This window comes from Acanthaster planci, linkage group LG09 (genome assembly GCF_054643075.1).
Source record: "Acanthaster planci isolate LZ-2023a linkage group LG09, COTS_SCS, whole genome shotgun sequence".
NCBI lineage: Eukaryota > Metazoa > Echinodermata > Asteroidea > Valvatida > Acanthasteridae > Acanthaster > Acanthaster planci.
In genome coordinates this window covers 17662337-17683265 of record NC_141785.1, presented here as the reverse complement: position 1 = coordinate 17683265, position 20929 = coordinate 17662337, and the positions used below count along the sequence as shown (strand labels likewise).

The window sequence follows — 20929 nt, the reverse complement described above, 5'->3', positions numbered from 1 at the left end:
GTACGCGTATTGCGCGGTGTTAAGAGCTAGTCGCAAGTTTATAACTTTGGAGTGTATTAATTTCTGAGTGATTATTGTACGTGTAAACGAAAGCCGATTTAAAAATCTAGCTCTGTGCGGAAGTAATTAAAACTTGTGTGATGAATCATAGAAAGAAGTTCAAACTGTAGCTACACACCGATGTCGCCAACAAAAGCCCCTGGTCTATGACGTGCACGTGACATGTGCATGTAGAGGGAAAAAAAGAAATGCACACAATTCCCCTAATACACGTAACAACGGACTACAGCAGGACTCAGTTCTCTTTCCACAGAATTCTTTATTTTAAGTGGGCTACGTGTGTGTTAAAAATACTTAAATTGTAAGTTGGCCTTCGTAGTTTATGTTAAAGTGGCCAGCCAAGTTTAAGATGAAGCTAAATTTAGCGGTTATGCTGCAATCGTAGGAATCTTATTTCATGAACAGGGTGTAACATATAGGTATTTGGGTGTGATCATTCAAGCACGGAGGAACTTGAAGACATTATTCAAAACACAATTTAAAATTCCACAACTACGACGACAAGCGGGGGCGGATCCAGGATTTTCCCAAGGGGGGGTGTGATCCCAGATTTTCCGGGGGGGGGTGAACGAAAGCAGCAATGGTTACTAAAATGCCCGTGAGCGCGTAGCCCTTACGTGCGGCATAGGATCCAGGGCATTTTTGGATTTTAGGCTGCACTGCGGTGCAATTTCCTCTTTTTCTAACAAACTCCTCTTGTTTCTTCTCCATATCCCTCTTCTTCTTCTGTTTTAAATTAATTAATTAATTTATTCATTCATTTTTTGAGATGAAAAAGGGGTGTGCGCCCCCCATGCCCCCTGGATCCGCCCCTGACACAATGGGTCTACATGCAAGCGTGCCAGGGTACCGAGAACTACATCACTACATGCACGACGTTCACGAAGCCGACTAATTACTTCAAGTACTGTACTCGCTGATGTAAACCCATGCATGTGCGAGCATGTGTGTGTATACATGTACAGAATGCATGTACATGTACACAAATCATGCACACACACAACCGCATAAATGAGGCGCCGATTTTGCATCTTTTGACTTGTGATCCTCATGCATCATGTGTAACCACTTAACTCTATGGGACAGTCTGAAAGTTGACCCCTGATGGCGCGTTTCCGGAACCCTTGGATAGGAAAAATTAGCGTGCAAAGATTTTTAGAACTTATTTTTCCTTCAGTGACTTCTTTAAAAAATCCAACTCAGAAATGGGACTTAGGAAAATATTTGCTAGTATACCAATTAATAGAAACTGAAAAATCAGCTGACCAGTAAAAGAGAAATATCCTGGCAAAAATTGACCCATCGCTTCCGAAAATCTAAAATACATGAAGAACAGGGCAATGAGGCAGTCGTGTACGCAGATGAACATTTACGGTTTGAAGTTTTGTAGTAGTCCGTCGGTAAAAGCCGAAATAAAAGGTCACGAAGCGAGCTTCTGGAACCCTCGCGCGCGGTCTGCCTATGGAGATTTTACATGGGGCCGTCCTATCACGTTGGATAAGTTTTGGAACTTGAAGAATAATTCCTAATTGAAACCACTCCACGAAACACTCATGTTGGAACTTTACCTTTGTCTTCCTCAAGTAATAGTTAGGAAAAGTCACCTGGAGATGGGTAAAAACGAATTTTTTTAACGACCTTTAACGTCTGGCGATATCGTACCTATAGGTCTCCATCCACGTTATTAATGCACGTTTGATTCCACTGCCTGTGCTTACGTAAAAAGAAGATTGTGCAACGTTGCAAAGATTTACCAACTTGCAGTCGATGGGTTCCATCGTTCATAACTGCATTGTAACAAATGAGTCCATATATAAGTAGGACTACAAGTTTGACTGGTAGAAATTCCGTATACATTATGCAAGATCACGTCGTTCACATGCAGTTGTGAATAACTTAACTACATATCACTGACGGGTGTGCGCTTGAATTATCAGTCAAGTCGGACGTACCTACTGACAGGTGTGACGTATGACACACTATCAAATGAGGGCGCCTTATAAGGGTTACGCGAGCTGCTGGGCCGGCCGCGAATGTTTCCCTACCGTACCACTGCACTCACGGTTCCCCACACACACAGGCATTACGTGTCTTCGAGCAAGGTCGTCCGATTTTATATGTACGTCTCACCCAGGTGGACTCCCGACCGTACTACGTTGCGGAGTGAGTCCAGGATGTAAAGGGTGCAAAATCTGGCGAAAATTTGTGTAATTAAAATTTGCAACACTTCTACCTTTTCCAAGGAGTCAATTTCACGTCTGTAAATCCTATGCGTCCTTATTACCACGTTTGGTGGGTTAAGAAATTCGACACATCACCACCAAAGACAAAAACGGGAAAATAAATTCGGACGTTACGTTAATTTTTGCCATTGTTGTGGACTGTTTTCAGCCGTTCTCTAATGCAGTTCGTACAGTGTGCGAGCCACGTACACGCACGTCGAAACTACATGTTCTGACTGGAACCAGCGAAACTGAAGTCTAAACGAATCCACTGCGGTTTCGAAAACGCTCACCGCACACAGCGGCACGGTGGTTGGTGACAGTTGGCCTCGTTACCTGCACGCAACTTGAGTCTACTACGGCCAGTACGGCTTAAAATTCAAGATTTGTACACTTGAACTCCTGGCCATTTCTGAGCATGTATTATGTATTAACAGGTGGACTTAAAATAGACAGACAAAAGGTGTCCACAAAATTCGATAGAAGTTAAGGGACCTGGCAGTTCCTTGTCGAGGGGAGATTATCCAGCAAGGCTTTGACACATTTCTATTGCTAGCAATTTACTAATATCTGTTGATTTGTTCCATTTTAAAAGTTATACCGAATACATTTTTTTTAGAGATAGAGAACTTTTCCAGAAAGCGCTGGCTAGATATTTTTTTGTAATAAACTAGACTGATATGAGAGTCTAAAACGGTGATAACAATCATGATCTCTCGGGCCTGAATTTAAAAACGAAAAATCATCTACTTTAAACCGACTTAAATCCAACTTGTCACTGCCAATTGCATATTCAGTCTGCTTATTTTATGTGTAGTCTACGAATAAAAAAGGAAAGGCAGATCAACAGCACGATTTGTGCGTGATCGCTACCGCACGTGTGCGCGCCAGTACTGCCTCTGCACTGATACGCCTGTTCCCGACGGCGGGATCAGTATAGCATCGCTCTCCGGCGCCTGTTCATCATGATCATCATGAATGCAATGTAATCCTCTTTTTATTCCTCAGTTACCAAGATAAGTTATTGTTTCACTTTAATAAAAATCGGATCTCTAAAATATTTTGAATTTATACATCTTTAACCAATAAAACTCTACGAACAAATTAAACATGTTTAACACTTCAAAGGGAGATCGTTGATGAACTTCTTGCCGTAGGCCGACTACTACAAGAACCCTGCATATGCAAAGCCTTCTACGCTAACGGAGGTTATTCTTATAAAATAGCAGCTTGTGTCGCAAATTTATGTTTATAAACCGACATTTAAAGCAGAACAAAATATGAACACTTTAGCGGTAACCAATAGTGGGTTAATTGGTCAGTCTGAAGCCACCGTGACCGATCCGACAAAAACGGAACTGCATTTTTTTTTATATCGGCTCGACGAAACGCAGGTTAAAGCCGGGTACCAGTTACGGCCTCCGTGTAGCAGGCGAGCAACAGACCATTGGAAGTCGCGCACGCGTAGTGCGTGCACGCAGGTCGGCTTCCTGTTTACACGTACTGTACGTGCGTGCACTTTACAACTTACTAGACTCGAGAACGGATGAATTACGTCTACAAAAGTAACGTTGTCTCTCACTTATTTTCCTCGGTTTTGCAGTCTATGGTTCGTTTTGAAATTCTTAAAACCCCCAGACGGATAGATAATGCCTCAAAGAACTTGTAAACGTGAAAAACTAGTTTCTTCATCAAGGTGAACCAAGAACAAATTAGAACCAAATTTGTGGTCGTTTTGTACACAACGTTTACACCTTGGACGTCAGTCGTAATGAAATGAAGACAACGTCCAACCTGGGCTAATGCATGTCGATGGTTGTCTTTCGATGAATAAGTTCAGCTTAGTTAAAAAGTCGTTCCCTCACTGTTAGGTAAGTTGACGGCTCTGGAGCAGCGGCTGTCGTGCACATCGGGTATCGATTAGGCCTAAATCCAATTAAAAGGTCCCAGCAAAATTCATGTGCAGTGCACATCACGTGGACCTTACACGTATATGGCCAAGGCCCCTAAGTCTTTGCTTTAAAAATTACACAGACACTCACCATCCACTGAATCATTGAATTACCAGAGTTGTAGAGTTGAGTCACTTAACTTGGACTTCTGTTGAGTTGGACTCAAGTTTCTATTTTTGTGACTCGTGACTTGATACTACCAGTTTTTGATTTGTGACTTGACTTGGACTTGCACATTTAATGACTTCATGGAATATCCAAATATTCAGTTGTACCGACCAGCAGATTGTTGAACAGTCAGTTGCAGTAACACGCACAATTGTACATTATGATCACTACGATAGCTTCTCACACCTAGGAGTATCTCCAGCCACGATTTAGCAACATTGAAGAGACAAACACTGCTTCTTGCCCTGTTGAAAATTTCAATTCCTTTTAAATTTTTGAATGACTAATTCACTTTCTGAATCATTGTAAGATTTCTGTCGCTTTTCATTTGAATCTATTTGAAACAAGCATCGGGAGTGCAGTTTTTCTTTTTTAAAACAAAAGAAGATTCTCCCTTAAGTTTCATGAGTTTTGCATTTGAATATTCAATAATGAATATTTGGATACATGTATTCAGATATTCAGCACAGCCCTAGAGGCTATGCATTGCTCTTGTTGCTGGTGCCTTGGAAGCTGTTCTTTGTTGATTAAAATTGATTGAGGCCCACATGTAGTTACAATGAATGTATATTTTGAACATGATCCTAGTGACACAAGGTCCTTACCCTCCAACTCTGCTTGAATGCACGACTATCTGAATGGGCCTACACGTACCTGTCCGTTGACATAATCCACCTCGTCTGTGGGGGGAACCCCAGATCTGCGGGGTTCGAAGTCAAAAGAAAATGCTTTGATTGTCCCCATTCAACTTTTCAGTGACTACCTGTGCGTATTTACGCATTGCACTTCACTACACTTACATTTCGAAGCCCCATCGCTTTGTGGCTGCCAACTTGGCAATGAGTTTTTTGCTTTAGTTTTTTTGTTTTTTCAGTGATCTGTATTCATTTTGTGGTGCATTGTTCTCAGACAAGCGGACTTCTAACCGGTAGCACTGTATACCACGTCATAATACATGTATGACATTGAAATTATATTGCTCCCTTGATTTAAAGTGAAAGTCTATCACCCCATCTCATCATATACATAGCCCACCGTGAGACACAGGTTACATCTGCTAGTTCCAATCCCACTTTCTACACCATCAGTTCTAAGTCTGGTAACAAACCAGGTCAAATCACAATGACTTCATATCCTGCATCAGCCACACAAGAGAGATGTCACTCTTTTAATGCAGGGAAGCGCAAGACAAGACTCTGCACCAGAAAAGCGGTCGTTATTGTTACATGTAGATTTGGAATGAACAAAGTCATATCTCCTGGACTGTGTTCACAATTTTGCTTTTCCTGTGACATACATGATCACAAAAATTACCTTGGCAACACCACTACGCTGTCATTTCCCCCCCCCAAAAAAGAACCAAAACTTTCCCGTTCTTACTTAAGTTTCATTGTCTCCTTAAACATGGATGTTTTGAGTGTTTTTATGGTAACCTTGTTCGATTACTTCGTATTTTTATCCCTTTTAAAAATGGAAAACTGGAACACTCCCTTGTGACCAAATTCCATATTACAACAAAGAGCCTATTTCTTTCTACAAAGTGATATTACCATCTCAGACTTTTAGGTGATCAGCCCGTCAGGTCATTGAAGATTTCTGGAAAAGTATTACAACAAAAGAACAGAAACACTCATTATACCATCAAAATAAAAATGTTTTAACCACTTGCTGCTAGTTGGGTGGTTTTAAAAATGTATTTCACACATACGGGAGATTTTCAAGACTTTCAGTTTTCAAACTTCTCCATAAATTCATCACTTCATTTAACGGCTGTCTACACCTGCACAAATGACTGTTTGGTGGCTACTCTAAGCTGTCAGGCAACTTTCATTGACTCCTGAGTATTTCAGCCAGGCCTGCCACCCTGTAAAGAGAGCCCAGAATTGTGAGGTGTTGTGTAATTTCCTTTGTCCTCAGTGAATGTGAGTGGCGTCTTTTCAAACACAGCTGGATTAGCATGCAGCGGCGCTCATCAATGGGGCCCTGGAGCACTTTTGTCCGTGGTGCTAATCCGTGAGCAAGCTATGCCCAAAACAGTGGTATACTGTTTACAAACAGTGACGGATTACCTTCAAAAAATGCAAGCCGAAAAATGGTGGCAATTCCTATCAGCAGGTCTTTTGTTCGGAGTACGGTCTTTTGTTGCACTGACCAGCTCTGTTGCCCCATTTCGGACACCCTGACTCTGCATATAAACCCATGGTACTTGAAATGGGTTAGGGCTGCAAGTGGTTAAAATTTCAATTTGATGCACAAATTTGTGAAGAAAAGATTGATTGAAAAACCTCCTTAAAATTCAAATATGGCATGAAAAAAATTGGAGCTTTTATCATGTTTATTTGCAAAAGACTTTTTCAGACCAGTCTCATGTCAAGTGATGTCCGGATATGGAACTCTTTTCATCCTATAAACTAGGTAAAAGATCATCCATTTTAAAAAATTTTGTCACAAGACTACAAAACCTACACTTTCCTCTGAACCCCCTCCCCAGCTCCTCAAAAATATATAATATGCAATATCCTGGCCATACTTGTAGTTTTTTGCTTGCAATTAAATAACTATCGCTGTGACCAGGAAATAGAGAGCGAAAAATCCCTGATATTAGACATACTTTTGCCATCGCAAATAAATATTTAAATTTTGATGAACTGTTCCATTATCCATGCAAAGTTAGTAATTTTATTCTCCTGCGTCCAGTAAATCAGTGTTCAAAGACTTGGTATGAATTTGGCTAAGACTGGCCAACAAAATGTTCACTTTTACTGGAAAGCTTAGTTCATTGGGAACAAAATGCACTATTTCATCACAGGGAGTGATCGCGAAATCTCATAAATTACGCTTTTGTACAAATGCCGTAAAAAAATGATTCAAATAAAAGACAAAATCTTGTAGACAACCAGGCAATCTTAGAGAGGGATCCCAGGCATGGAAAAAAACTGGAAACTATTCAGCACAAAAGCCTACCATTGCCACATTAAATAACAATTTAGCAGTGATGGGAGACGCCCTTGGGCATTTTAAACTGTTAAAAACACAGTTGGAGTTTGATTGTACTTGATTTTTGTGAGATTTTTGGGATGATGATCAGAAATTCAATTTATGGGATCAGACATTTTTCAGTATTAGCCTCAATCCGACTGAACCGCATTTCATCCAAGGTTGGATTTACATGTAGATGAGTTGAGGGTCAAAAGTATACATCCTCAAGCCATATTGGTGGGAAATAAATAAAAGAAAACACACATACAGCTATTAAAAGTTGCTTGTTGAGAATAGATGATAAGGCCAACTTGTCTCCATGTACATCAAATTCATAAATGTTCAATGTAAATTTTAATATTCTGATTCAATTGAAAAAATTCAATGTTTTATATTACTTTTTTTAAATAAAAAACCCACCCCTGGCCATAAATATGTGGTGTTTAAATATGCAAGAGGTAAACTGATAAACTAAAGCCAAATTGAAGACGACATGTTTTATTCTTATCAGAGCGGAGAGAGAAAATCATGAAGAGGACTGATTTTTATCAGCTGAGTGGTCAGCAGCACCAGGGGGGTGCCACTGGAGCGGTGGGCTTTGATGGGCGTAGCAGTCAAGACAGACAGGTTTGTAGTGTACATGGGCAGCGGCTTTACTGTTTTCTTTGAGGAGTTTTGGCTTGCTTCAGACAGTGTGTTCTGAAACTTTTGGGCATGACACTTTTCAAAATGCCCCCATCTGAACCAGAGCTGCTTTCCTGGGTTGAAATTTTAACCGAATGTCTCGCATGAAATTCTTCAATTTGCCACAAAAAATTATCATCAAAATCTTCTCCTTTTTGAATAATTTCCAAATAGCAGTGTCTCCTCAAGGAAAGAAATGCTGATGTGTGGTCTACACTTAGATGACACCAGTCTGTCCTCCAGCGACCACATTCCTGCTCTGGAACCCTAACAGCCTGGACACTTCTGCAGCGAACTTTCCTCAATCCAAACTCTCTAGTTTGGGTTGAGGATGTAGAATGCAGCCTTAAATCCTACAAATCCTCCATCTGTCTTCTTGTAAAATGGAAACAGCCCTAGTTTTCCCCAAATCCTCCATTGTTTCCCGATTGTGTTCCTTTGAGGTGTGATGACTGCCTCAATCCTTCAAAATCCTTTAGCGATTCCTGCCATTAGGTTGAGGCAGTGCTGATGATATCCTGCTGCAGACAGGATGATTTTCTGTATAATCTGAACCTAAGTTTATGCACAATGTAGCTGAGCATAAACAACACAAGGCCCAGCCCAAGATCCTGACGAAATACGTCCTTCAAGTCATTTCTTAAATTTTGCATGTTTGGTTTAATAGTTTGCTTGTAGAAGAGTTTTATAAGCTCTTTATTCTGTCCTTCAGTTCAAAATCTAGATAACGAACTTAAATTCAGATGAACATGTCAGGGCTTCACCACCGATACACATTCTGAATGATTCTTTGACAATTTAAAAGTCCAAATAGCTCCATATTTTTGTCAGGATTGGTGACGGGATGTAGCAACTTCTAACACCTGAAGTTTAGTGTTTATTACATAGACTCTCCTTGGTACTTGTTCGGGGCTAATGGTAGTGTATTTCATGTGAAAATTATTGACATTTCACAAACTAAAACAGTTACATGTATCCTCGGAGGTTTAGGCAGAAATCGGAAGGAACAGACAAGGACAAAAAAGTTGCTCTGATGAATCTTGTAAATGTACAATTTTTTTCTCTGTAGATTGAAGAGCAGCAACAACTCGTACAGAAACAGATGGCACCGTCCATGACAAAAGCTCCTTCAACCCAGCCACACCAGAAGCTCAATATCATAAGCAGCAAGCAGGCCGAGGCCCTCCGCTGTGGAGACGACTGGGGGAACTCAGGATGCCCCAACCCCATCATTGCAAAGAGTGCTCCCAAGAAGGTTAGCTGGCATGTGGCTTTTTTTCAGATTGCCTAATTTTCTCCTTTTTTTCCCGTCTCATATATTTCATTACAAATAGACTAAACCGTACAACAGATTGTGGCCAATGGGTTTTCTACTTTTGTGTTACCTCCCTGTTTTGCTTAATCATTTTAATGATTAAGCCCATTTGAGACTCGTATATCAGTCTACCAGAGTTGTGACAAACACAATTATTCCCAAGATTTGATTTGAGTACATTAGTTTGACATACAAAACATCAAAAGATCAAGAGCTGAGATTGTTTGGTATATAAAAAAATATCCCATTCTCAAAGACAGCAGACATCGCTACTGTGACTGTGTATTTGGTACAGAAACATGAGGAACCCCTGTTAAAATGGGCTGGCGTGTGTGTACTATTCCCAGCTTTGTCTAGTTGTGTTGAACATGGCCGTACCGTTTGATGACTTGGGTCAAGTGGGTAGGCTCCGTCATGCCCTCGACCATCCTTGCTCTTGATTATCACCTAGACTGCCGGAGACAAACTGTTTGATGTCACAGTTTCAGTTTGTGAAAGAACTAAGAGAAGTCTTTTATGCATCGATTTATCGGAAGCACATTCATTTTCTTGCGTTTTGGCCACAGGTTGAGCCTGAGCTGATCGAACAGTTTATGATGGGTGAAAAGAACCCTGTGATGGCGCTGAACGAGTTTTGCCAGAAACAGCGGCTGACGGTCAAGTTCCAGGAGGACACAGCCACCAGTTGTGGGACTATGTTCAATCCCAAGTTTGCTTCCGTTGCTGTAGTGGACGGCGTTCGCCATAAACAGGGCAAGTTTACCTAGAAATCTCCTTCATCACATGAAGTCACACATTGCACCACTTGATCTGCAAATTTGGATCACAGTTGGTTGTTTAAAGAATAGCCCATTTGTGGGGCAGGAACCAGTCAAGTGAAACTACATTCAATAGGTACCGTTGAACAGAACGAATAATTCGATGAAATGTGATCAATTATTCACCAATCAGATGATGGAGATTTATGCAGGGTATTGTTTAAAAAGGAATATACCATTTTGCTTGTTCAATGTCCCAGGAGTTGGAAGGACCAAAAAAGAGGCCAAGACAGAGGCAGCCAGGATCGCATTGTCAACACTGTTGGGCCTGACCCCGGAGGATGTACAGGAACCAGAGATGGGCACGGCCGTCTACGATAACTTCGGACGGAAAGTGGTTCTCTTAGAAGACAAGCCCTCGAGTCAGAGCATGGCCCCACACCCTGACACGGAGAAGGGTTACAGCCGTGGCAGTCATTACCAGGCCAATTTCAATGCTGCCCCAACCGTCACGTCCGAGGATGCCTGGGATGTGCCCCAGCCGGGCAACTATGCCCAGTACCAGGTCAAGAAGATGGCACAGCAGGCCAAGGGGAATGCTCAAGGTGGGAGAAGAGGACAGATGCAACTTGAGCAGGGTCCTATAACTTATGCAGTAACATTGTGCATATTCTCTGTCTAGCCTGAAAAATGGTTTGATTGTGCAGCCTTGTTACAATTTGTCAGTGGAGTGTGGGCAGATTTATGTGGCTTAAGGTTAATGAGACAGTCGGCATTACTATACTCTTCAAATTGTTTAGAGTTTTAACTTGTTGCCGTTACATGCATTCATAGGGAAACTTGCAGACCTGGATAGATTCGTTTGCCAATTCTGTGAAACACTGTGATTTATGATTTATTTTCAGACAGCCGAATCCTCTCTGAGTGATTCCTGTTCACCACTTCCCACGTTTATTGTGTTATTTGGGGCATCAGCCCTGGCTATATGGTGTTCCAGGTTTCACAGCTTCTGACTTGAACCCCCTAACAAAATTGTTGACAATTGGAAAGAGCCACTTAACATACTGTAGGGCTGGATAGCTCAGTTGGTAGAGCACCGGCATGATGTTCCGCAGGTGGCAGGTTCAGATCCCGCTCCAGTCAACTTTTTTGTTCATCTTTATAGTCATTTGTAAGCACCTAGTCAGTTTCCCTATATAGTTTGTTTCATGATTGAGGTTCAACTGTATTTAGAATTAGACATTTTCTGGGAAATAATTGGACAACATTGAGACCAGAAATGCATTAGAAAGTAGGGTTGACTTTTCATTGCCTTGAGTTTGGGTGAGGTGATAATCCCTGTGTTTTGATGTCTCCTCAGGTGAGAAAAAGAAACAGCAAATGGCTCAACAGACAGCACAGCAAGGGCCCGGGCTCAGCTTTGGCAGAGGGGTCTTGAATCCTTCCATCATTAACAGCTGCTTCCCAGATCAAGCTGCAGGCTACCAGCTGCGGACAGCCGGTGTCCCGCGCACCCATCAGCAGTCGTCTGGGAGTTCAGCAGGGCATCCGCAGGTGCCAGCCGGTACCCGTGGCCCAACCGAGCAGACACAAGCTCATTTGCAAACAAGGAGACCGGCTGCAACTGCCCCTGCTTGGCAGAATCGGCAGGCAAACACCACTTCAACTTCTGAACCCGGCTTTGCTGCATCTGGCGGCATTGGCCAACAGGAGCAGTTTGACTCTCAGACATCATCAGGGGATGATCCATTCCCAAGACTATCCAGTGCCAACAGGTCCTCATCAAAGCCAAGCCAGAGCAAGACCTCAATCCCTAAAGTAGTGAGCCAGTTCAAGCCGTTTCTCACTGAATCCATCTACGACCCACATGCCGAATTGAGCGCCAACCCCTTCCCCCAGTATGGAGTCCGCCAGACACAGCCTGCTGTGAAAGTTCTTGGCAAGCCACAATCAAACATCTCCCCAACAGCCTCTGTACCACCATCATCAACTTCATCAGGGGTCTACCACTCTATGAGTAAACCACCCGTCTTCCACCCGTCGCCAGGTTCCTATGCCACATACCAGCCTCCACCCCAGCCTCCCAAAGCTGAGATCCCACCCCATCCCCAGGCCCCTTCCCCAGCCCATCAGCCCCTCCCCGGGCCTGCCGACTCTTCTGCAGGTGTAACCGGCGTTCTGACTGTGGCTGACCTGATTGCTAAGACGGCGAAGAGCCTTCCTCCCATAGGGTCGCCCTTCCCAGGATGCAACAAGATGGAGGCTCGCAAGAGCTTGGCTGCCATACTGTTGCAAAAAAGTAAGCTAGTCAATTCAACGTCTTGAATTTAAAGCGAGGCAGTACCAAAAAGATGTTTCAAAACACTTGTCAAAGAAGGAAGATGCTGCAAAGATTACAGATTACCGTATATTTCTCGATGGCTAGTTCCAAAGTACGATTAAAAGATGTCATCTGTTTTGTCCAAATACATGTAAAAAATATTCTTTATCTTTCAAAGTGAGGTGAAACGTGTTATATCATAGAAATAGTCAGGCACCCTCTCATTTCAGAGTGTTCATTGAATAAAATTGGTTCGGGTAACATGATCTAAAATGGATACCCCATCATGATTAAAGCCCACTCACAAAAGATTGCATCACCAAGCATTCAAAATGCCTTCTTTTCTGTTGCCGACATGTACATTAGCCTGCAATGTATAATCCATTCTTTATTCTTATTTAAAACGGAAGACTTTGACTTGTGGTTGCCCTTTTTTTTATTGGGTGCTGCAAAATATTGGCCTCTCCATGACAACTGCTTGTTGTGCTTGGTTATGTACAATACTATGAATCTCTGTTCAACATCAAAATTTCCTCATTAAATATTGGTGATATTGAGGAAGATTCACCATTCTTTGACTAGGCAATAGGTCTCTTAATTCTTGGGCACCTCTTTACAACCAACAGCCCGAAGATACTGCTACTTTCTGGTGTGGTGTTTTTTCACCCTCTTAACCCCTTCATGGCGGGACGCTTAAAACACGCCGTAAAAATTGAGATCCTCAGCCCGCTTTTCAGCTATTATTCTCGGCCCACGCTCAAGCGAACTCGGTGAAAGAAGGCAGACCCTGGCTCTTGTGTATATGGTAGTTGGTCTTTGTGTGTAGCCCAGAAATGAAAAGACCAAATTTGCATCATAATCACCAGCTTCACAATAGTCCCCACTTTGAAAAGAGGCAACGGGAATGTGGAAGCTTGAGTAGAGCCTGATGCCACCGAACAATTAGCCTTTTCACCGTGTAATTCAAAGTGTGCAGAGCACGCTGGGCCACAAACCGAGAATTTGTGGTTTGGCAGGTGGCTTTCGTGGCCGAGCGAGGCTTGAATTCTTGGAGTCGGCTTTCGGAAAGAAATTCCCGTTGAGAAGGGGTTAATGAGTTCTGCAGAGGAAATGGTTCATCCACAAATATATGGTCTGACAATACTCACAATGTAACTAATTCACGGAATTGGTCCGAAATGTAATAATAATAATGTAGATTTACATAGCGCACTCGTCCAAAAAACTGATCAAGGGGCAATTCCATTATTATTTCCCCTGCTCAATGGGCCCATGAAACATTCCAAACACTTTCAGAGTAAATGTGGCTCATCCCAATAGAATGATTCACCGACTGCCACAATTTGCTAGCCTTGAAACAAGTGTTGCATTATGGAAATTGAAAGTTGTCGTGATTTTTACTCGCACTGTATCTGTCATGTTGATGATGCCTCATTGATTGCTCATTGACAGGTCCATCAAAATGAAGGTCTTAAAATTTTTTTACTACGTATGAAATAATTCAGGAATGCATGTGTACCCTAGACGCATATTGTATCAATTTGCGTGTGAATCTCTGACATTCAAATGGAGAGAATTCAAGACCCTGCAGCTCCTGCAATCAAGCCATCCCAACATTTCTCCCCAGGCCCTGAGGCAAGGCATGAAATCATCAGTCTAGGCACAGGCACCGGTGCAATCACAGGGCGCAATGTCACGACTGATGGGCGGTCAATTCTTGACCTGAACGGCCTGACCATTGCTCGGCGGGGTTTTCAAAGGTATGGACGCGGCACTGGATCCTTGTAGTGGCCATGCGACTAAACCGTTGAGGGTGCTGTTCAGGTAGTGAAGTCAGTTATGAAATTGCAAGCCTTTGCTCATTTTCTCTGTGAAATATTGTCCTAGATGGAAATGTCACGGCCCTCTACTCCAACACCTTTGCTTTGTATGTATGCAGTTGCATTGAGTGTTTTCCATTTAGAAGAGAGCGTATCGATTTAATGTTGATTTGTTTACTGATTTTTTTTTTTCTTTGAAATGCAACCTCTTTCAATGACGCCATTCTAAGCATTTCTTATTTTGCCGGTCCGTCTTGCTATTTGACCCTAACTCAGCTGAGCCAACAAGATGTGGTACGGTAGGTGTTAGGCCTGTATTTGTATTGGTAATTTGGATACCATGGTACCTGACACAGGTTTTAGAGGTGAATTCATCTTGTGGGATGTTGCTGAATTTGGCAATCGAAGCAGTAACAAGAAACTACCAATTACCTCACTACTTACGTTCAGGATCATCTTCCAAGGTTAGGTGAATGGAAATGTTGATTGCATGACAGAGCTAGTAGTTAACAGGTTACTTTATGAAACAGTCTTGAAGATGGAAATCTGTAACTTCAGAACTTTTCAATATCTCGCCATGGTTGATTGCATTGCAGATATCTCTATCGAGAGCTTAAGAACTTCTTTGAAGGGAGTCGACTGGCCAGTGTGTTCACCACTCAGCAAGGCAGCCCTCGTTTACTGCTGAAGGAAGGCGTTACTTTCCACCTCTACCTTAACTCCGCACCGTGCGGCGATGGAGCACGATTCGTCCGGGATTGTCCCCCAGTGATCACCGAGAATGACCTGTACCTCATGCAGTGCGGCTCACATTACCCAACACAGCAGCCCGACACAGCCCAGGGCAAACTCACTGCTGTCGGTCAAGATGGTATGTCTGCCCAAACCTTAACATCATGTGACTTGGTTCACTGTAGACACACACAGTTGAATGCATGTCTATAGTTCTTATAATTCTGTGGTTTTCCATGTCGCTGTCAAAATTTTGCCTACTAGTAAACTGTCTGGTAAACTATCTCTGGCCAAAAGCAGAAAAATAGTCTAGAGAGTGTTGGAAATTGCCCACATCTACTAAAACACCAAATACATGTTGTAATTACCATTGCTTAAATGAAACAAAAGTACGACCCTTTTTAAAAATAGTAGGGCAAGGGTATGTGTACATTTTGAGGTAAAATCTAATACCAATTAAGGATGAAATTTTTCTGCAAACTTTGGCTGCCCACACAAATAATAGACTATATTTATAGTGGGGTTCATTTGGCTGGGTCTGAAATACGGCCATGTCTGTTGTCGGCACTTGTCCCCATGTTTGCAACCAGTGGAAGCCTAGACCTAGCCCCAGTCTCAAGATTTGGAAGCAGCCTTGGTATCTCTGTTTAATGTGTCAATGTTTTCTAATCCTTAGTCATATTTCAAGTGTGACATAGATACTTTCTTTTTTGTTACAAGTGTTTGCACCCACCTCGGTACGCATTTGCATTTTTCAGGTGTGCCAGTCGCAGTGGAACAGTTGGAGTTGGTTGAATCCATGGATGCATTGAAGAAAAAGGTAGAAACAATGAATTCAATCTGCCTGTTATTCTACTGACTTCCTTGACAATTTGGATTGTAACCCCCCCCCCCCGAATGCTAAAGTGTAAATAACAAGTGCATTTTGGCAGCCTCGACTGAAAATAAGTTCAGTTGCAGAAGTCTTTGGCAGTTTTAACTGGGCAAGAATAGTGTGACTTCAGTACTCAACTCTAGAAAACAATTCACTAACGAGAACAAAATGAAGTTGTTCTTGGTAACAACCACCTTCACATTTCCCTGTGCGGTACTTAAATCCTGCCTGGGCATCTTTTGTGTCGTGACTTTCAGGGAGTATCAAGCCCCAACACTCTACCATCCTTGGTCCAACAAAATCCATTTAATCTCGCTGGAAGATTTTGGAAGATCTGAGTGGAGTGGAATTAGTTGTTTTTTTCCTCACAGTGTGAAAATGATGTGCCTTTGTGGAAGTGAAGTGATCAAAATACAGGAGAATGCAGTGCGTTGTACCCTTTTTTGTCATAGAACCCGTTCTGTGTGATGTCGACCAGCGATAAGCTCCTACTGTGGAACGTTCTTGGCCTACAAGGGGCACTTCTCAGCCAGTTCATGGAGCCAGTCTATTTGGAGACAATCACGTTAGGTAATACTTTGAGAACTATTCCCCTATAATTACCTCTCCCAAACCAGGAGTAAAAACATTGAAACTGTGAGAGCAGAGATCATCTTAGGAATTTTTATTGGAATGTTGAGAGTAATTGTGGTGATGATGAGTTTTGGTCGGCAATCGTGATAATTAGAGTGGCTCTTCGTAAAGCAGAAAATCTTGCTCAGCTGATTTTAATGCCAAGCAGTAATGGGTGGAAAATCAGTCTCACTGAATATTCCTTGCATGGTCATTGGCTTAAGATCTACTTTTACTAAGTATAAATGTTTTTGTGCTTAGAACATCTCTGGGTGGAATCCACCCCACCAGCTGACTCACCTTAGTGCATATTCTGATCACAGGGAGCAATTACGATCACGGTCACCTCGCTCGAGCCGTGTGCTGCCGGGTGGATGATGACTTGACGGAATTGCTACCCATCGGCTACAGCGTCCACCATCCCTTGATCGGCCGCGTCTCCAAGACACCGCAGATTGAGGACGACGTGAAACTGGGAACGAGCCTGAATTGGTCGTTTGCTGACAGCCTGTACGAAGTGGCTGACATCACTCGGGGAAAATGCACAGAGAGGTGAGATGATACCGTGTTTCAACACATTACACCCTTCAAAGGCCGCCGGAACCACCACCACAGAATGTTCATCAAAAACGACGGCGAAACTGTAAGAATAACGACACACTGGACACTGGTTTAGCCTGGCATGGCGGTCAGTGTGATGGCCATTGTTCCGCAATCTTCAAAGATCTTGGATCAGAATGATCTTCGAACAAAGGCCTTCACACCAATCTTCAGTTTTCCCCGTCGCCAGGGTGCGGCACATACATTCAGTGGCAGGTTTTTGATTCAATTACTGAATAATTCCAGTTCAATATCATTTAACAAATTTAAGAAAATGATTGATTTACAAATAATTATCAATTGCTGTCAGATTCATGTAGTAGTCCAACGTCCCCGCAAAATGTCTTTGGTTTTAAGGTCATATTACAGTAATGTTGATTGTGCATCTAACGTGATATGTTTTTTCCAGTAAAAACCACTGTAACAATGCCACCGCTACAACAGAAACAGAAAGCTTGCTGAAGTTAATTTACAAGTTTGAAAGTTACCAAATTGTGTAAGGAAACATAGAACATCGTCTCATCCTTGACACTTTATTTTTTTTCAGCTCCCCATTTAAGAGTGGGGCATCAGGGGCCAGTCGATTATGCAAAGCAGCCTTCTTCAGCAGGTTCAAAAACGCATGTGGCATGGCGCAGCGCTATGACTTACAGCAAGGGGCCAACTATCAGGAGGCCAAGGTGAGATCAACAACCATTTACCTTCACAAATTTTGTAATCTGTGTTTTCGATTATTTCTTAGTTGCACATAGTATTTTGTGATAATGTGTGTTGACCCCTTCGAACCAGGAGATGTCAACAGCCGTGGCTTTGTGTGAGGATTAGTGCATGCCACACATAGATGTACATTCTATTCAGCATGCACCTGCGGTTTCAATGTGGGCCTGCTGCTGGACAGGGCTTTGCATACTGGGCATGCCACAGCCCAGCAGTCGCCGTCAAAAGAATCCCGGCGTTAAGGGGTTAATAAAAAATCTGTCTTTGTTTATTTTTGTTAATGTAATTGCAAAACACTTTGGGGTATTCTATTTTTGCTAAGCAAATATTTTCAAGGCTTGGTGGATTTGGGTACTTAACAGTCCTGTGAAGTCTGCCCTTGGCCTATAACACCAGCCCTGTTGCCAGCTTCTGCCATTTTGGAGGAGGGGGCTCACAGTGCCAGGGAGGGGGGGAACATAACAAACATAACTTAGCAACAGGCCCGTATAACACTACAACATGACTGTACGGGAACTGGCTGCATCCGTAGCCACAGTCTTGTGCGTAATTTCAAGCTGCAGCCGAATAATCTGGACACGGCTTTTGATTGTTGGCAGGCGACGAGTAAAGACTACCAGCAGGCCAAGAAAACCCTGATACAGCACCTGAAACTCAAAGGCTATGGCTCATGGCTTCACCTCCCAGCTGACATTGGCAAATTCTCCAAGTGAAAGGCTCATTACTGACTGCAACCCCCATCCCATGCTGAACTATTTTCTTAACCTTTAATATATCTTGCGTTTTTATATGGAAAGACAGTATTCTTATAAGCCGATGCCAAAATGATAACAAACAGCCAAGTTATTTTTGGTTTTTAATGTAGTTGCGATCCGAGTCAAATATGCACGAGATAGACATAGATGTGATTATTAAGTGAACTTACAGGCGAAAAAGTTTTTGGCATGGCAACAAGTGTTGCTATTTCGAACAACAGTTACCCATGGATGTGCAGCTATAATAATAATAATGACGATTTATAGAGCACACAGATCCACCAAGGTGCTCAGGGCGCTAGTTCAAAGAAATTAATTAAATGCCTCATTGAAGAGATGAGTCTTCAGATCCTTCTGAAACTGCAGGAGAGAGGGGGAAGATCGTAACCATGCCGGCAAATTCTTCCAAAGACGAGGTGCAGCACATGAAAAAAAGCGACCCCCCCCATGAATGAAATGATCTATTACAAGCTGAATTCAGTCATCTGGGTACGTTCATCATTTGCACGAGGTTGAAGTCATACCAAGGGACAATCTCATGTCGGCATGTGTCCACCCAGTAAGGCTCACTTCAAAGAGATTGGACAAGAAAATCTGAAATTTGATGCAGCAATATGGGTGATTCACAATAGTGCGCCACCAAGAGTTTGCAACACGTTGGCCATTATAAAATGCGCGAAATTTGTCGACCCTTCCTAAACGCGCATTGGGTCGACAAATTTTGCGCACTGTGATTGGCCAACGCATCGCAAACTCTTGGTGGCGCACCATTGTGAAACGGCCGTATTCCTTTGGGAGCATTTGTTAACTACAGTGTCTACTCTTTAGATCATAGTCATATTTGTGTCTACCCTGGCTGACAAACCAATGGCTGGCTGCTATAACTCGTTGAGGGTTAAAAAAAAAACTCACTCATCTATCACACCACCAAATAATAAACACAGTTTCTGGATGCTCTATAGAAATATGACCCTCTTTAAAAATGAGTGGGGTTTTTAAGGTGAAATCTGACCAGAGGATGAGGTCATATTCCTGTAAACTTTAGCTGCTCCAACAAATAGTAGGGAGTGTTAGAGGGGTCTGCAACTAGACTGAAAAGCATTAAATGCATATTGGTTAACAAGGTTTGGAGTCGGGGACTTGGGTTCCTGACAGCACCGTCTGGCGGGGGGGGGGCAGTGCCCCCCTTTTTCGACCAGACCTGGGCCAATTTTTACAGGTCCTATAATTGGGTGGGGCTCAATGGATAGAGCCCTTTTTGGCTGATGATGGCCCAACAACTGGTCCCCCCATTTCAAAAATTGTTCCGCCGCCAGTGCGGGGTTATGGATTGCAGGGTACTGAGTATTCTTTCTGTGTTGTCAAGGCCATCATGAGTCTGTAAGTATCGAAAGATAAACAGTAGTGACAGCTTATGAACAGTGTTTTAGATGAGACCATCGTCAGACCAGACATAATAAGCCCAGTCGCACGGAACAAGGTGAGCAGTGACTGAGGAGACACTGAATATTTGTTTTGTCATGACACGAATTACATATGGTATGTTTTGTCACTATGCTTTACTCTTCAAAAGTGAGCGATTTTTTATCTCCAAGAAATCAGGGTAAAGGATCACCTTAATCTTGTCACTTTTAATTTTTTTGTACAGTATTAAGATTTAGTTCTCATATATTTTTAAAGAATTGATTATGCAGCATACAACTGTTTTCCTGTATTTAATGTTCACTTTTATCTGTTGATGCTGAAATAAAGCTACCGATGAGATGCAAATGTTTATGGCCTAAGTGTCAGTTTGTAGTTGTGGCAAATTTTGTTTTCCAATGCATCGTGGCATATTTGTTATGTTTGGTTTAAGACAGTGTTTGCTGATTGGGTTGGGTGTGGGACTACATGTACATGAAGATGTAAATTGGAGCACACAATTTAATCTTGTTCTTGTAGATAAATGTATGGCTATACAGCCGTGGAGGAAGATTGAGTCAAATTTGTAGTTTTCAAAGTTTATCTGGCGTCCCAACTTAGCTGTTGTGTTTGTGAGGGTTATGGACAGGTTGTCATATTATGTAGAAATTGAACAAAATGTCTATAGTGCACATTATTTTTGGTGTGCATTCTGAATCATGTTAAGTTCATCCATTGACATGATTCCTCCATAGTTCAATCTCATTCACTGTTTGGATCATGGGTCGACTTGAGCGTGTCCAACGCTAATTTACTTGTAAGATTTAACTTATTTTAGCCCCAAATAAAGAACGAAATTATGTGTCTTGAAACGTCGTTATGATAGTACATCTGTCATTCCTACCAGTTCTTCACAACCTTATTTGCAACCATGCATCCGATTTTGTCCTTGTCTGCTGC

At 42.4% G+C, this 20929-nt stretch overlaps 1 protein-coding gene across 5 annotated transcripts; it reads left to right on the top strand.

Annotated features, from left to right (window-relative positions):
• The first annotated feature begins 3745 nt into the window (after positions 1-3745).
• Positions 3746-20338, top strand: LOC110976573 (uncharacterized). 5 transcript variants are annotated; one of them, XM_087141384.1, is made up of 14 exons: positions 3796-3847; positions 6751-6817; positions 7893-8008; positions 9135-9320; positions 9947-10133; positions 10399-10743; positions 11499-12437; positions 14086-14218; positions 14875-15149; positions 15769-15830; positions 16337-16454; positions 16820-17048; positions 17644-17776; positions 18413-20338. In XM_087141384.1, exons 2-14 carry the CDS (start codon positions 6790-6792, stop codon positions 18524-18526), a joined length of 2865 nt encoding a protein of 954 aa, XP_086997510.1. In that variant the 5' UTR covers positions 3796-3847; positions 6751-6789; the 3' UTR covers positions 18527-20338. The 5 variants fall into 5 exon arrangements, with proteins under 5 accessions (XP_022085646.2, XP_086997510.1, XP_086997509.1 ...); XM_087141383.1 differs by having other exon boundaries at positions 3796-4153; XM_022229954.2 differs by lacking the exon at positions 6751-6817 and having other exon boundaries at positions 3746-3847.
• The last annotated feature ends 591 nt before the right edge of the window (positions 20339-20929 follow it).